This window comes from Bufo bufo, chromosome 2 (assembly GCF_905171765.1).
Source record: "Bufo bufo chromosome 2, aBufBuf1.1, whole genome shotgun sequence".
NCBI classification, from domain to species: Eukaryota; Metazoa; Chordata; class Amphibia; order Anura; family Bufonidae; genus Bufo; species Bufo bufo.
Genome location: NC_053390.1, coordinates 709,138,464 through 709,157,127, shown reverse-complemented (window position 1 = coordinate 709,157,127; position 18,664 = coordinate 709,138,464). Strand labels below are relative to the sequence as shown.

At 43.4% G+C, this 18,664-nt stretch overlaps 1 protein-coding gene across 1 annotated transcript in view; it reads left to right on the top strand.

The window, feature by feature from the left end:
- The window catches only part of MTNR1A (melatonin receptor 1A), a 329,285-nt gene extending 315,194 nt beyond the window's left edge, over positions 1-14,091 (top strand). Inside the window, exon 2 of the mRNA XM_040418763.1 lies at positions 12,075-14,091. Coding sequence (XP_040274697.1) covers positions 12,075-12,943 — 869 coding nt within the window. The 3' untranslated portion in view covers positions 12,944-14,091. The remainder of the gene's footprint in view (positions 1-12,074) is intronic.
- The last annotated feature ends 4,573 nt before the right edge of the window (positions 14,092-18,664 follow it).

The following is an 18,664-nucleotide window of genomic DNA, read 5'->3' as shown; positions in this document are numbered from 1 at the left end:
CTCACAAAGTCTCCCTTTCCGCTAACTTGGGACAAAAAGTTCAATACAATACTCAATATGCCCCTCAGAGAATACCTTGGGGTGTCTTCTTTCCAAAATGGGGTCATGTGTGGGGTGTTGTCACTAAATTTAGGGGGTATTTCTCTGAGACTACCCAGGAAAAAGAGCAAAACTACCTAGTAAAAAGGAGTGCTTGCGAAGTAAAGCTGCGATCGCTAATAAAGATCCAAAAAGCTCAAAAGTGATCTTTATAGCGACGCAGCGATTTTACAGTGTTTTTGCAGTGATCAGAAAGAAAAAAAAATTCTGTCACTGCGGTGGAGCGGACTGAACGCAATTCTGCGCACAAGATCAGGCCTGATCGGGCGAACATTGCGTTTTTTGTAGAGCCTAAGGTGACCCTAATGTACTTATATAGATCTGATTGCGATCAGTCTTGATCACTTACAGATACTATATAGTACTAGTGCTGATTAGAGACAGCGATGACGATAATCAGCGACTAATCAGTGACTGCGGTGCGGTGGGCTGGGCGCTAACTACCTAGCAAGTAGCTAACTACCTGCTGGTGATGAGGGACCCTTACAGGGGGGTGATCAATGACAGGGGGGTGACAGGGGGGTGATCAGGGAGTCTAATATGGGTGATCAGGGGTTAATAACGGGTTAATAAGTGACAGGGGGGAGTGTAGTGTATGTGTGGTGATTGGTGCTACTTACAGAGCTGCCTGTGTCCTCTGGTGGTCGATCCAAGCAAAAGGGACCACCAGAGGACCAGGTAGCAGGTATATCAGACGCTATTTTGTAAATAGCGTCTGACATACCTCTTTGATTGGATCTTTTAAAAATTTACAGCCTGCCAGCCAATGATTGCTGCCGGCAGGCTGTAGATGAACTTCTGAACTGCGCGATCCTGTGAATGCGCGCTCCTGTGAGCGCGCGTTCACAGGAAATCTCGGGTCTCACGAGATGACGCCTTTCGGCGTTAGTGTGACCTGAGAGAGCCGCCGCACTCACGCCTTTCGGCGTTAGTGTGACGGCAAGCGGTTGAAGCAGGCAATCACCGAATATCCAAGTGTTACATATAGAAGAGACATGTTCGTCCATAGTCACCTGGAAACTTAGCCCAATAAAAGGACCTGGTTGAACACAACTGTAACTTGTTAATTTCCCTGTGGAAAATGTTCCTCCTGCCCTTACATGAAAAAGAAAAAAAGATTTTCAAAATTCACTAGATAGAAAAAGTTTTGATATAAGGCAGTTTATCTACTGTCAGAATAAAAACGTTATATATGCAGCTCTAGGTAACTTCCCAAAGCTATATGTGGGTTAGACAACCCAAGAGCTAAGGAGGAGGATCTCAGGACATTTAAGTGTTATAAGAACTAAAAAAGATGCATCTTTGGCAAAACATATTCATCTCACACACGGGGGGAGATTTGAAGACATGGAATTCTGGAGGCTATGCCAATTAAAAACAGGATCCTGAAAAGGAAGTATAGACAAGAAACTCCTCCAACAAGAAGCAAAATGGATTAAAAGACTGACTAGTCGAGCCCTAATAGTATTACCAAAGTCTGCTCTTATGTAGCATTTATCTAACTCTGAAAATCTCCAAATATCTATTGTATCTTAATAATGGTATATTTCATGTAATGAGCTGCACCCCCTTGATTGTAGAATAGTACATTATACAAGAGTGATAAATATGGTGGAACAATGCTGACTGAGAAAGGGGCAAAGATTAGATACCTAAACAACCAGAGCTTCTTTTATTGCCTTTCTTAATACTGGGATTGAACAGCGGTTATTTGTGATTATGAGACTATGATATAAGGAAAGGCTGGGTGGAACATAGGGGACTCTACATTGATTGCTAGTGTCCCTTCTTTTTTGCAGTGACATTGGGGGATGTGGCTAATCACCCATCATGTAATTAATTTGACAATAACTTTGGAGACTTAATTTTTCATAGCTTGTGATCATGGAGATCCCCTGTTTACCCATTATGGGTTAATCCTAAATAATATATGTAACGACAATATGGGGAGTTGCTTTCCATCATTTATCACAATAATGGTAATGTATTTTGATGCTGAGACGAATTTTATTATAGACATCCATAGTTAGTTTTGACTAATCATTATAATCAGGGCTGGTGAGTGTCTCTTAATCTGAAACTAAATGTACAAACAGAACATCCAATTATTAGAATATTGTATTACGGCTATACCTACAAGGCTATACCTACAATTCACCACCCACAAAAAAGGGCTGTCATATCATATAGCTATGGTCTCCTTCTGCCTTAGTCTCAGTAAGAGGACACTAGGAGCCAGCACCTAAGTTAGTTTTTAGTAGTCTTTAGGACCGTGCTGCTTTAACCTCCGCTGTTAAATACACATGCACACATGTCCGTTCAAGTGACAGTGATAATAGAGTGTAGATGAACTGATGATTAGTAATGGACAAACATCGGCAGGTCACAGGATAAATTTGTAATTGTCAGCCAGAACAGGCCCCAAAAATTAGGCAATAGGCATTCACCTGACAGCAAAGAACTTTGGATTCTGTGGCTGGAGGTACATTAGGCGGTCACAGGATAAAAATGTAACTGTCGGCCAGTACAGGCCACAAAAATTAGGCATTCAACGGACATAAAAGGCCTTTTATGCCGCTGTATTTGCCTAAGACAGGGACCATGATTTGTTCTGGGTGGTGGCGGATATTTGTGGGCTGTTATGAGGAAATTCAATCAAACGTGGTCGACTCGTCACATTTGTTGAATTCCTCCAAGATCCATGCCTCATTCGTTTTTAGAAATGTGAGGTAGTCCCCACTGTCGTGAGCTAGGCGAGTGCGCTTATCGGTCACGATCCCCCCTGCTGCGCTGAACGTCCTTTTGGACAGGACACTGGACGAGGGGCAAGCCAACAGTTCCATGGCAAATTGTGCCAGCTCTGGCCACAGGTCAAGCCTGCACACCCAGTAGTCCAGGGGTTCATTCAGCCCTCTCTGATGGTGGTAACATTTCTGCCATTTTGTGTTTGTACCGGAGGTCTAAGTACGTCGCCACCCAGTACTGGTCCTTGCCCTTTATGCTTTTTTATATGGGGATCGCTCTTCAAACACTGGAGCATGATGGCCCCCATTTGCACTAAACTGGAAGCGGTGGAGCGGCCTGGCTCATCATCCAGGATAATGTCCTCCTTGTTCTCCTCCCCCCAGACTTGGATAACACCAGTGATCCCAGATACGTTTAAAGCATGCTCTTCTTGCTCCTCCTCCACCCCAGCACCATCCTCCTCTGACTCCTCTTCAGAATCCTGTTGTTGACTTGTCTCAGATGGAGTAGCCTCCCCTGGGAATTCATCCAGCATTGCGACTTCCTCATCTTCCTGCTCCTGCTCCTCGACGGCTTGATCAATGACACGACGCAATGCATGCTCCAGAAAGAAGGCATAAGGTACGATGTTACTGATGACGCCCTGGCTGCGACCAGTTTTGTGTTCTCATCAAATGGCTGCAGAAGTCTGCATTCATTGTTCATGAGCAGCCACTGGCGCGGAGAAAAAAAAACAATCTCCCCAGAACCTGTCCTGCCGCAGAGTTCGTACAGGTAGTCGTTAACTGCACGTTTCTGCTGGAGCAGCCTATCAAGCATATACAAGGTGGAGTTCCATCGCGTCGGGCAGTCACAAATCAGACGTCTGACGGGCAGGTGGTGTCGCCGCTGAATCTCAGCAAGGCGAGCAATGGCTGTGTAAGATCTTCTAAAATGGCCAGAGATTTTCCTGCCCTGTCGTAAGATGTCCTGGACCCTGGGGTATTTGGCAATGAATCGCTGCGCGACTAAGTTCAGGACGTGTGCCATGCACGGCACGTGTGTTATTTTGCCCTGTTTCAGCACGCTCTGCAGATTGTCACCGTTATTGCACACCACTTTTCCAACTGTCAAATTGAGAGGGGTTAGCCACTGATCGCTAAGCTGAAAGAAATGCAGGACCGGTGTGGCTCTTGGCTTCCAGCACAACAGCCGCAGCACAGCATGGCAACATCTCACCTGGCACGTCTAATAGGTTCTTGGGAGCTTGGGGGGCGCAGCGGAAGAGACGGTAGCAGCGGAAAAGGAGGAGTCAGCCGAGGAAGAGAGGGATTATGGAGTAGGAGAAGGAGAAGAAGAGGCAGTCCTGCATGCAATCTGTGGTGGTCACACCAAATCTACACGGTTGCCACCGGTTGCATGCTTGACGGCCGTAAGAAGGTATACCCAGTGGGCAGTAAAAGTTATGTACCTTCGCTGCCTGTGTTTGCTAGACCACATGTCTGTGGTCAGATGTATCTTGGCACCGACACTGTGTGCCAGAGATGCATTCACTTGCCACTGAACGTGGCAATATAGCTCTGGGATGCCCTTCTCAGAGAAATATTTCCTTACGGGGACCTTCCATTGCGGTGTTCCTATGGCCACAAATTTTCTAAAGGCCTCAGAGTTCTCCAGTTTATATGGCAGTAGTTGGCGGAATAGCAGTTCTGACAAGCCAGCGGTCACCTGTTGGGCAAGAGGGTTATCCGGCGTCATCATCCTTTTTCGCTCTAACATTTGGGGCAAGGAGGCCTGCCTTTTGCCACATGAACGTGACGACGGCACGGTGGAAAGTGGAGTGGAGGACAACTGGGAGGAGAGAGGAGAAGGAGAAGAGGCAGGACGGGGAACGCCGGGAGTGTGGCTTTGTGGGTTTTGACGGTGTTGCTCCCACTGGGCTCGGTGATGGGAGGCCAGGTGCCTTCTTAAGGCGGTCGTCCCTAGGTGAGTGTTGGGCTTACCGCGACTTATGCGTTGACAGCACAGGCTGCAGATGGCAACACTATTGTCAGCAGCAGAGACGTTAAAAAAAAGCCCACACTGCGGAGCCATGTGCCGGCGTCCTGGGAGCGCCAGATGTGACCGTGCATGGTGGATGGCTTGTTCCCGATACATTAGCAGTCTTCTTTTTGCTTCTTGTGCACTGTAAGTTCTGCCTGCTTCTCCTCTTTCTCCTCCCTATCTGCTGCTCCGTCTCTCTCTCTGAACTCCCCTCCTCTTCCTCTCTTGTGGGCACCCATGTCACGTCTATCGACACTTCATCATCGTATTCGTCACCTTCACCACCACTGACATTAGAGATCTCGGAGTAGGCAGCAACAGCGGGGGCCACCCTCCTTGGGCTGATCTGGTTACTGTCGTCAGACTGCCGGGTGGCGACCGTTGATACCTCCTCTTCCTGATCTGATGCCAATAATGGCTGCACATCGGCAGTGGCGTACACACAATCCATGGGGCCCTGGTGCAAAACTAATCTATGGGGCCCCCTCCCCATCGCCCCCCCAACCTGCCTACAAGCCCCCCCTCACTACCTCCCCTACTAGTGTTGTAACTATAGTGTTATGGGCCACAGTGCAAACATTTTTACAAAGAACCGGCAGATTTTCTTACTAAGGGCTCTTTCCGTGCGGCTGATCCGCTGCATGACTGAGTGCCGAGCCCCGCTCCGGACAGCAGAGACACGGAGCAGTAACATGATTGACTGTGATCTTTTTACTACAAAATCACGGTGACAACTTTATGTCTCTGTGATTTTGTAGTAAAAAGATCACAGAGAGGCACAGAGCATTACCAATCATGTTAATGCTCCGTGTCTCTGCTGTCCGGAACGGGGCTTGGCTGTCTTTCACGCAGCGGATTACCCGCACGGTATCCGCTCGTGTTAAAGAGCCCTATGCCCAATGCATGGCTACACTCACCCAGTCCTAATAAAATCTGGTCCTACCTCATCCAGGGTGTCGCTGGCGTCGGTGTGATGTCCGCTGGATCCAGAACAAGGTCCCTGTGGTGAGAAAAAAAAAGTAATCGCATAAGGAAGGGATGGTGACTGCCCCTGTGAAATCACCAGCAGGGGGCGCTGTGCTGGCCTGTAAGACTGAGTCATGCCAATGTATAGCAGGGTATTCTAGGACATTTCCCCTAAGTGCAACAACACAGTACTAATGCCCACCTTGTGGCCCCTCACAGTAGTTATGCCCACCTTTGTTCCTGTCACAGTAATTATGCCCAGATATGTGCCCCCTCATAGTAGTTATGCCAAATATGTGTCCCCTTACAGTAGTTATGCCCAGATATGTGCCCCCTCAGAGTGGTTATGCCAGATTATGTGTCCCCTCACAGTAGTAATGCCAGATTATGTGCCCCCTCACAGTAGTAATGCCAGACTATGTGCCCCTCACCTAGTAACGCCAGATTATGTGCCCCTCACAGTAGCAATGCCAGATTATGTGCCCCTCACAGTAGTTATGGCAGATTATGTGCCCCTTCACAGTATTTATGCCCAGTTATGTGCCCCCTCAAAGTAGATATGCCCAGATATGTGCCCCCTCAGAGTGGTTATACCAGATTATGTGTCCCCTCACAGTAGTAATTCCAGATTATGTGCCCCTTCACAGTATTTATGCCCGGTTATGTGCCCCCTCAAAGTAAATATGCCCAGATATGTGTCCCCTCAGAGTGGTTATGCCAGATTATGTGCCCCTCACATTAGATATGCCCACATATGTGCCCCTCACATTGGTTATGCCAGATTACATGCCCCGTCACAGTAGTTATGCCTTCATATGTGCCCCTCATAGTTATGCCTTTATATGTGCCCCCATCACAGTAGTTATGCCACATTAGGTGCCCCCTCAAATTAGTTATGGCAGATTAGGTGCCCCCTCAAATTAGCCATGGCAGATTCGGTGCCCCTCAGTAGAGATGCCAACTTTTGTGCCCCCTCACTCTAGTTGTGCCCAACAAACACCCCCCCCCTTCCCCCAGTCTGCAGCGTTAGAAAAAAAAAATACACATACTTACCTTCTTCCCTGGTGACAGGAGGCAGATTGCTTTCAGCTCTCCTCCCACAGCCAGCAGCGCGATCTCGGGCCAGCAGGGGGAGCTCCTGAGCTCTGAAGATCAGTGAAGCAGGGAGCAGAGAGGTTTCCCTGGAACTGCCTGGCCCGGATGTGAGTGAGTGTGCGCTCCCCCCCCCCCCGGGCCCCCCCCTCTTCCTTGACCCTCCGCCTCCCCCACCCCCATATTATACATGTAATGGAGGCATGGAGCGCTCTGATGGGGCCACTGTACTTCATGCCAGGCCCCATCAGAGCGCTCCATTACATGTGAGTAAAGAGGGGCCCCTGAAAGCGGCCTGGGGGGTCCACAGGTGGCCCGGCCCCCTGGAGTGCCGGGCCCGGTCGCAACTGCGACCCCTGCGACCCTGGTATGTACACCACTGCACATCGGTAAGGTCTTGTAACGGATGGGAAAATAATTCCTCTGACTCGAGCGGAGGGGAAATGGTGGTGGTGGTTTTTTTTTGGGGTGCACACAGCAGAGAGTGAAGAGGGTGCAGATAGAGAGGATGAGGAGGGCGCAGAAGCAGAAGGCTGAGTGAGCCACTTAACCAAGTCTGGTGCGTCCTTTGACGTAATCGCACGCACCTTCTGTAACTTCTTACTTAGGCTGCAGCCTGGTGCACCTGCCCGACCCCTACCACCCCTACGGAATGGCCTGCCTCTTCCTCTGCCTGTCATTTTCAAAATGACCCTGTGACAAAAGTCTCAATCAGTTTTTTTTGGGGGGGGCAACTGGTTAATCACACCAGTAGATATTATTTCTTCAAATAGTGTTTTTCACTCTGTGTAGATGCGGTAAAACGCAGCATAACCGCAGACAAATGCTGCACTACCTAAATGCACTATTTAGAAAGTATATTACTGGTATATGGCACCCCTGCTTCAATGAGTTTTTTTTTGGGGGGGGGGGCATTTGGTTAATCACACCAGTAGAAATTATTTTTTCAAATAGTGTTTTTCACTATCTGTAGCTGAGGTAACGCAGCAAAACCACAGACAAATGCTGCACTACCTAAATGCACTATATAGAAAGTACAGTCAAGTCCATAAATATTGGGACATGGACACAATTCTTACATTTTTGGCTCTATACACCACCACAATAGATTTTAAATGAAACGAACAAGATGTGCTTTAACTGCAGACTGTCAGCTTTAATGTGATGGTATTTACATCCAAATCAGGTGAACGGTGTAGGAATGACAGCAGTTTGCATATGTGCCTCCCACTTGTTAAGGGACCAAAAGTAATGGGACAGAATAATAATCATAAATCAAACTTTCACTTTTTAATACTTGGTTGCAAATCCTTTGCAGTCAATTACAGCCTGAAGTCTGGAACGCATAGACATCACCAGACACTGGGTTTCATCCCTGGTAATGCTCTGCCAGGCCTCTACTGCAACTGTCTTCAGTTCCTGCTTGTTCTTGGGGCATTTTCCCTTTAGTTTTGTCTTCAGCAAGTGAAATGCATGCTCAATCAGATTCAGGTCAGGTGATTGACTTGGCCATTGCATAACATTGCACTTCTTTCCCTTAAAAATCTCGTTGGTTGCTTTTGCAGTATGCTTTGGGTCATTGTCCATCTGCACTGTGAAGCACCGTCCAATGAGTTTGGAAGCATTTGGCTGAATATGAGCAGATAATATTGCCCGAAACATTTCAGAATTCACCCTGCTGCTTTTGTCAGCAGTCACATCATCAATAAATACAAGAGAACCAGTTCCATTGGCAGCCATACATGCCCACGCCATGACACTACCACCACCATGCTTCACTGATGAGGTGGTATGCTTAGGATCATGAGCAGTTACTTTCCTTCTCCATACTCTTCTTTTCCCATCACTCTGGTACAAGTTGATCTTGGTCTCATCTGTCCATAGAATGTTGTTCCAGAACTGTGAAGGCTTTTTTAGATGTCGTTTGGCAAACTCTTATCTGGCCTTCCTGTTTTTGAGGCTCACCAATAGTTTACATCTTGTGGTGAACTCTCTGTATTCACTGTGGTGAAGTCTTCTCTTGATTGTTGACTTTGACACACATACACCAACCTCCTGGAGAGTGTTCTTGATCTGGCCAACTGTTGTGAAGGGTGTTTTCTTCACCAGGGAAAGAATTCTTCGGTCATCCACCACAGTTGTTTTCCATGGTCTTCCGGGTCTGGTGTTGCTGAGCTCCCCGATGCGTTCTTTCTTTTTAAGAATGTTCCAAACAGTTGTTTTGGCCACGCCTAATGTTTTTGCTATCTCTCTGATGGGTTTGTTTTGTTTTTTCAGCCTAATGATGGCTTGCTTCACTGATAGTGACAGCTCTTTGGATCTCATCTTGAGAGTTGACAGCAACAGATTCCAAATGCAAATAGCACACTTGAAATGAACTCTAGACCTTTTATCTGCTCATTGTAATTGGGATAATGAGGGAATAACACACACCTGGCCATGGAACAGCTGAGAAGCCAATTGTCCCATTACTTTTGGTCCCCTAACAAGTGGGAGGCACATATGCAAACTGTTGTAATTCCTACACTGTTCACCTGATTTGGATGTAAATACCCTCAAATTAAAGCTGACAGTCTGCAGTTAAAGCACATCTTGTTTGTTTCATTTCAAATCCATTGTGGTGCTGTATAGAGCCAAAAATGTTAGAATTGTGTCTATGTCCCAATATTTATGGACCTGACTGTATATTATTGATATATAACACCCCTGTCCTAATCAGTTTTTTGGGGGGCAACTGGTATATCACACCAGTAGAAATTATTTGTTCCAATAGCGTTTGGCACTCTGTGTAGCTGCAGTATCGCAGCAGAACCGCACACAACTGCTGCACAATACAATGCACTATAATATACTTTCTATGTTAGAAAGTATATATTTTAAGTATATTACACCCCTCAGTAAGCCACCCCTATCGATAGCACACCTATACCAGTCCTTAAAAGGACTTTTGTGGCCCTATTAGCTAGTGTTTGTTGTCCCTAACAGTCTGTCCCTGCTCCACACAGCAACCTCTCCCTACACTGGCAATAGACTGAATGTAAAATGGCGCCCAGATCAGGTTTATTTATAAGGTAGGGGGTATGTCCATGTGCTGAAACGTCTCAATTGGCTGTCCTGTACCACCTGATGGATGTGTCATGGGTCAAAATTCTTCACAATGTAAAAGAATATGGCGGGCGTGAATATCGCCATATGTTCGCCCGTTCGGCGAACAGCGAACGAGCAAAGTTCGCCTCGAAATGACCGTTGGGCGAACCGCAAGGCCATCTCTAGTAATGATAAGCCCTTTCTATTGCCACTCTTAAGAACACACCAAATTATTGGTGAACATCACTGCTGATGTTACGGTTGACATAGAAAGCAAGTCCCAGCAGTACACAGCACACAAGCAGTAGCCCTGTTACCTCTGATGGCACTGCGTAAAGCGGAGAAACATGTCAAGGCAGCTTTAGCAGTTCAGTTTTTAATAGTGAGCACTACTTTGACCCAAGTATTAGGGACAGTCTGACAGGCAGCCCATTTACATAGGGCATAATCAGTCACATTATACCAAGGGAAATCCAATGACAAGATGCGAGTAATGTAGTGACCTTGTGAGAGTGTGTGTGGTGTATGACCCACCAGTATGGTACCATAAAGAATACAAGCAGCCTCTCCAAGTGGCTGTTATAAAACTAGGGATATGGTTGTGTGTGAGCAAGAATGATGATTTACCAATGTGACATTTAGAAACTATATAGCACAGCCGTTCAAAATGGCTGAAAAACAGAGGATTGGCTGTGCAATGTGATTTGTTTGACCATTCTCTCTCTTTTCCTAAATGGAGTTATTAAGATAGGAAGATATATATTGGAGGTCACAATACTATGCCCAGTGAATCTCCATTGGACTTCTGAGATCATCTAATAGCCCCACACTTATACTGTCCTAGTCCTACCTGAAAGCAACTCCGTGCTATTTTATGTACAGAGGCATCTTGGTGATACAATACAGAATAGTGTGAAGCAACACTACTTTATAGGAATTAGTGTCCCCTTGTCTATAGTTGATAGAACAATATTTCCTCTTTAGTGATGAGCAGCATAGGCAATATTCAAATTCACAATATTTCGCAAATTTTTGGCTGAATATTCGCCATAAATTCGCAAATTCGAGAATTCGTGATCTCCAGTCATTGTTTACTTGATTGCGAAAATCAGCAATGTAATATATTCATGATAAATTCGCGATTAGAATATTCAACACTATTCGCGAATACGAATATATAGCACTATATTCTAAATATTGGAAAATTCTCGAAGTGGCAATATTCGCAATTAAAATTAGCGATTCGAATATTCGCGCTCAACACTATCCCCCTATATCATTTAGGGTTATTATGGTTGATAATTTGGATTTAATCTCCATTATACAGGGGAAATTGTTCAAGCGTTTAATCACATACAAATGTAACCTTTATATATACAATGAAAGTAACCTTTGCATTTTCAGACATCTAGTGGATTTTAGAGGACTACCATCCTTATGGACTGTTATTTGCCAAAACATGTGTACAACAGTTCTTTTTCTTAATAGTTTAGTTTCATGCTGTTTAGCTCCCCATGCTCTGACTTATAGGTAAGGGTATGTTAAAATGATAGCTATAGACTATAGTCCATTTCACCAGCCAGAGCTGCATACTGTAGCAAGGGGCAGCTCTGGCTGAAGTGCTTTCGGTGTTTCAAACATGCAATAGGTGGTGCATTTTGCATACATTAGCTTCTTCTCTACTGCCCACCTTGTCATTACAGACAAGAAAACAACGCCTAAGAAACAAAATCCTTTTTTAAAGAACTATGGAACTTGTTGAGTGAGTGAGGACTACTAGTCCATTGAGTCACACTATTTTACAAAAAAATAAATAAAGATTTATATTGACTTTGTGTAAATATTATAAATGATGATGTTTCTTACCTAGTACAATTTTAATGTGTAAAAGAAATTAAAAAATTACTTTATGCATTTAGAATTTTGCAGTGTAACCTAATGATTTCTATGATAGATCCCTTTTGTTTAAGTGATAATATATGATGCATATGAACTACAATTATTATGAGAACTAAGCATACAGTATATATTTTTATAAGTGTGTGTGTTTTTTGTTGTTGCAGGAAATATATTTGTCGTAAGCCTGGCTGTGGCAGACTTGGTGGTGGCTATTTACCCATACCCCTTGGTAGTGACATCAATATTTCGAAAAGGATGGAACCTTGGATACCTCCATTGCCAAATTAGTGGATTCTTAATGGGAATAAGTGTCATAGGATCTATATTCAACATTGCCGGGGTCGCAATCAACCGCTATTGCTACATTTGTCATAGCCTCAAATATGACAAATTGTACAGTGACAAAAATTCATTGTTCTATGTGATTTTGATCTGGATGCTAACATTCATTGCCATTGTGCCAAATTTATTTGTTGGATCATTACAATATGATGCTCGGATCTACTCTTGTACATTCTCACAGTCTGTTAGTTCAGCGTACACCATAGCAGTGGTGTTTTTCCATTTTATACTCCCAATTACCATAGTAACTTTTTGCTACTTACGTATATGGATCTTGGTTATTCAAGTGAGACGCAGGGTGAAACCAGATAACAAGCCCAAACTGAAACCTCATGACTTCAGGAACTTTTTGACAATGTTTGTGGTATTTGTGTTATTCGCAGTCTGCTGGGCTCCATTGAACTTTATAGGTTTGGCTGTTGCTGTGAACCCAGACACGATTCTACCTAGAATCCCAGAATGGTTGTTTGTTGGCAGTTATTACATGGCATATTTCAACAGTTGCCTTAATGCCATCATATATGGCCTCCTGAACCAAAACTTCAGGAGAGAATACAAGAGGATTATCATCTCTATTTGTACTGCAAAGTTTTTCTTTCAAGAAAGTTCTAATGATGGAGCAGAGAAGATTAAAAGCAAACCATCACCAATGTTAACAAACAATAATCAAGTCAAGGTTGACTCAGTATAAATTTGGACTGTGCGTGCATATAGAAATATTAAATGAGAACTCTGTTTATGCATATTAAGTGAGCTGTGTGAATGGCACCAAAACCTTTTGTGGTACCATGTTGTACATATTCCACAGATCTTGAGCTGCCTACATAGTGAAACTAATATTTTCTTATTATCTTAAATACATGTAGACTAGTTTAGGATCTCATGGGACCAGGGTCACCATCAGAAATTTCAGGGCCCCTTTCAGGTAAATGGATGGGGTCCTTGATATACCTCAACTGGGCACTGTATCTTTTTAACTGCTGCAAATTCCAACTGATATAAACCCTCTGGACATGTCCCTATTACATGTCAAAACTTTCTTTAAAAAAAGTGACAGCATCCAAATAGTGTAACTGGGATATTATTTCTACTACCACTCTCCTACCCAAGGAACCCAGTTTCAAAGGGTTCATACATTTCACCCTAAAAAGAAAAAAAAAAAGTTTGGATTGGACAACTACAGATGCAGCAAACGTTAGCTTGACACAACACATTAAGTACACAGTTCCATAAAACTTTTACCCGTTTTTTCCAATTGTTTTAATGTGTTTAAAGTTTTTTGCAACAGTGTATTAAACATGTCAGGTTAATGTTTTCTACATCTGTACGTATTTGGCCAGGCCCCTAAACTTCCTGCAGTCCTGTATGACAGAAAACTTGTAGCAACTGAAGTAACAGCCAGAAATGACAATTGAGAAAATTTGCTAAAATAGAGACCTCTCGAAGACACCAAGCAACCTCCAGCCTACTGTACCATGGGCATAAAACAGGCTTTTCTGCAGAAGTACATGGACAGTCATCCCCACAATATATTTTATTGGAGTTCTAATTTAATACATATCTGAGTTAAAAGAGTTGTGCAGTGCGAAGATATTCATGACCTATCCTGAGGAGAGGTCCTCAATACCAGATTGGCAGAGATCCAACTCCTGGCACCCCCACCAATCAGTCGTTTGAAGAGATAGCAGCGCTTGAGCAAGTGCTTGTAGAGGCGGCGCAGTGTGATTACACTTTGTCATTGCTGCAAAGGAGACGCCGCAATTTCGAATTGGAGGATAGGTCATTGATATCTTTGTACCTCATAACCATTTTAAAAAGTGTTACTTGGTTTGAACAGCCAATGTTATCTGTCATAATGCAATACTATACCTCCAATAAAGGATTCAGGGCACGTTACTAGATGTAATCTAATTTCTATGTCATCGTTATGAATTCACACATAGCTCTATATTCATAATAAATTCAGTTATTCATACCCAAAAATGAACACAGACATGGATGTGCACTATGTATCAAGGTATACACCTGATGGACACTATGATTATTCTTCCACTTGCGCCATTGAACTAAACAGCCATTGTCAGTGTGTTAGCTGCAAGGGCTACGCATCATAGTGTGCATATCTGTGTGCGGATACCATCTGTGTGAACTTTTCCTCTACCAAACCAGTAGAATGTACTGAACTAAAAAATGCTGGTCTGATGCTAAGCCATGAGTATTTATACTGAATTTGCATTAACCAAAGTATAAGTAATTTATCTACTCTGCACCTGATATACCGTAGGCATTGGAACCGGAAGAACAATATTTATTTTCTTACGTGTGTAACTATCTATGTTTCACAGAAAGAAAGATATATCTGAACACAACACTGATTGTTGAAATGTATTGACTGTATATATGGGTTTGTTTTTCACAGAGGCCTAACCACTGCTTATATAAACCCTACAAACTTTGCACTTTATCTGCTTGGACATATTTTACATGGATACTTGAACACTGGAATAAGATTTAGGCAGCTATGGTATGCTGCAATGAAAACCATCTTGAATATACTGTAGGTGCGTCAGGGCATGTGAACATTTCATAAAGACTTTTAAGTATTTTAAAATGCGTACCAATACAATGCCAAGGATCTTATTAATAATAGTAATAATAATAATAACTGTTTACATTTACATATAACACTCAGACATTGTGTAAATAGACAAAGATCACATCAATCTACAAGTATGCTTGTCCTCTGTCTTAACAAGTTTTGTTCTTATCATTAGTGCTAAGAATTTGCTTACGGCATTTGAAATCTAGAATCTGTGCCATCTGAATAGATGTTTAAGTTGTTTTTTTGTTTTGGGACCTTTTGCCTTATTTAAGAGAAGTTATTATATTAATATTTCTTTCACATAAGGTTTGGAGCTTGCAAAAAAATGACTTGCCTTCACACTTGCAAGCATTCAAACAGTGATTGAAGTTGTCTTTGGATCGATGTGGGGAAACCTAAGTTGTTTTTGACCTTTTCTTTTATTATGTCAAGTGCTGCCCTGTATTTTAGTATGCTTTTATGCAATAAAATTCTATATCATGCTTACACCTGTCTCATTGTACTTCATTTCAATTACAAAACTCTACCTCAAATAGCACACACTATTTGTGACTACACCTTTCAGGACTGATAATTCATCAGGTTTTATTTGAGTTTTAATATGTATTTATACACTCACCTAAATAATTATTAGGAACACCTGTTCTATTTCTCATTTATGCAATAATCTAGTCAACCAATCACATGGCAGTTGCTTCAATGCATTTAGGGGGGTGGTCCTGGTCAAGACAATCTCCTGAACTCCAAACTGAATGTCAGAATGGGAAAGAAAGGTGATTTAAGCAATTTTGAGCGTGGCATGGTTGTTGTCGCCAGACGGGCCGGTCTGAGTATTTCACAATCTGCTCATGTACTGGGATTTTCACGCACAACCATTTCTAGGGTTTACAAAGAATGGTGTGAAAAGGGAAAAACATCCAGTATGCGGCAGTCCTGTGGGCAAAAATGCCTTGTGGATGCTAGAGGTCAGAGGAAAATGGGCCGACTGATTCAAGCCGATAGAAGAGCAACGTTGACTGAAATAACCACATCGTTACAACCAAGGTATGCAGCAAATCATTTGTGAAGCCAACCTTGAGGCGGATGGGCTACAACAGCAGAAGACCCCACCGGGTACCACTCATCTCCACTACAAATAGGAAAAAGAGGCTACAATTTGCACGAGCTCACCAAAACTGGACTGTTGAAGACTGGAAAAATGTTGCCTGGTCTGATGAGTCTCGATTTCTGTTGAGACATTCAAATGGTAGAGTCCGAATTTGGCATAAACAGAATGAGAACATGTATCCATCCTCTGAAGGCTACTTCCAGCAGGATAATGCACCATGTCACAAAGCTCGAATCATTTCAAATTGGTTTCTTGAACATGACAATGAGTTCACTGTACTAAAATGGCCCCCACAGTCACCAGATCTCAACCCAATAGAGCATCTTTGGGATGTGGTAGAATGGGAGCTTCGTGCACTTGATGTGCATCCCTCAAATCTCCATCAACTGCAAGATGCTATCCTATCAATATGGGCCAACATTTCTAAAGAATGCTATCAGCACCTTGTTGAATCAATGCCACGTAGAATTAAGTCAGTTCTGAAGGCAAAAGGGGATCCAACACCGTATTAGTATGGTGTTCCTAATAATTCTTTAGGTGAGTGTAGGTATCTAAATGAAAAGGCTTATATCACAGTGTCACTTGATTTATAGCATTTACCAGACCTATCCACGACACATTGCATGAAGCTGTGAAGCCTGTTTCCATACATCTCATCAGCAGTCCAATCCCTACCGATCTGATATTGATGTTCAATTCCAATTTTAGATGATTATTCAGCATTCACATAAAAATAATCCTTTACTAAATATTGGAGATAAACAAATTTCTAAAAAATTTGATTCTGTCTGTTCGACGAAATTTCTGAAACAATTTGATCCGAATTAATTGATGGTGAATTGCGTTAAAAACAGCTATTTCCTGTCTGCAGAGAGCCTGCATAGTGGTGTAGAACACTGTGCCTTGCAGCAACACACATAGCGAGTCTGCTGTGGTAGTCAAACAGTACTGTGAGTCAGTATGACATGCAGATGACAGGTGTCGCTCTTAGAATGACTACACACTTCACTTATTTGGGCAGTTACGTGGCCAAAACTGACCAAATAACTCAAATGTGAACTCAGCCTTACAGGTTGATGTTAGCGTCAGGTATAAAGAACTGTGCAAAGGCCCAAGATCCTACCATAGCCTGAAAGAGCGCACTTCTTTTACACCATCGTCAGCTGATTCCACATAGATGTCTACAGAACTTGTTATATTAAACACTTATACAAGTAGAGCCCCCCTGACTGAGTGGAGAGGGTGTTTGCAGTAAGTTTATGCTGACATCACTGATTATTTTGCCCCCAAAAAACGGAAACTGTCTGTTGAGCATTCGCCTTCACTCGGTCAGCATTTGGTCAGTAATCCATCAGTATTGCTAATGCCCAAAAAAACAGGAATTGATCCAAAGCAGAGATGACACGTGAATGGAATATGTGCATTTATTCTGTGTTTTGCATCCACTCCTGCTTTTGGCTACCAAATCATAAGCCAATTTTGATAGGACCATACAGGCCTTACAGCTGCTCCACAGACAGGATCCATTGAGTGACCCGGTGACAGAGTGGGGAGATAGGTGGCACTAACAGTACCCCCTGATGATGGTGGGTGCAAGAAGGAGCACTTGGCATTAGATGTGTGGCATCAGGTGGGTGGCAGCATCAGAATAGTAGCTGAGGCAGGTAGCCAGAAGAAACTGGTCTCTTTTGTCAAGGTTTAGGTAAGGCAGTATGGATGATCTAATCTGTAGCCTCAGGCATTGGTGGGTCAAAATCCTGGCTGATCCATGACTGATTCATCTTGAAAAAGGTCAGTCTCTCCACATTTTTGGTGGTTTGACAAATTTTCTGAAATGATTCGATAATATCCGAATTAATTTGTGGCGAATCGTGTTAAAAACAGCTATTTCCTGGCTGCATAGAGCCTGCATACTGGTTTTGAACACTGTGCCTTGCAGCAACACACATAGTGAGTCTGGTGTGGTAGTGACACAATACTGTGAGTCAGTATGACATGCAGATGACAGGCGTCACTCTTAGAATCAGTGCACATTTCACTGCTTTGGGCAGTTACGGGGGCCAAAACTGACCAAATAACTCAAGTGTGAACTCAGCCTTACATGTTGAGATTAGACTCAGGTATAATGATCCGTGCAGAGGCCCAACATCCTTCCTTTACACCGTCATTAGCTGATTCCACATAGATGTCTACAGAACCTGTTGTATTAAACACTTATACAAGTAGAGCCCCCCTGACAGAGTGGAGAGGGCGGCAGCAGTAAGTTAGTGTTGACGTCACTGATTATTTTGCCCCCCAAAAATGGATCCTGTCTGTTTAGCATCCGCCTTCACTCGGTCAGCATTTGGTTGGAAATCCATCAGTATTGCTAATGCCAAATAAAAAACAGGAATGGATCTAAAGCAGAGATGACACGTGAATGGAATATTTGCATGTCTTCTGTGTTTTGTACCCACTCCTGCTTTTGGCTACCAAATCATAAGCCAATTCTGATGAGACCATACAGGCCTTACAGCTGCTCCACAGACAGGATCTGTTGTGTGTCTCATTTTTCCTTCCTTCTGACAGATTAGAAGAAGGGTCAAATAAATGATGATGTCAACCAGGCCAAAAAGGCAAAATAGTGGCCCAGTCATGAAGTAGGGAGGGTGGGAACAGCATGAGAAGTCCACAGAGTGACCCAATGACATAGTGTGTAGGTG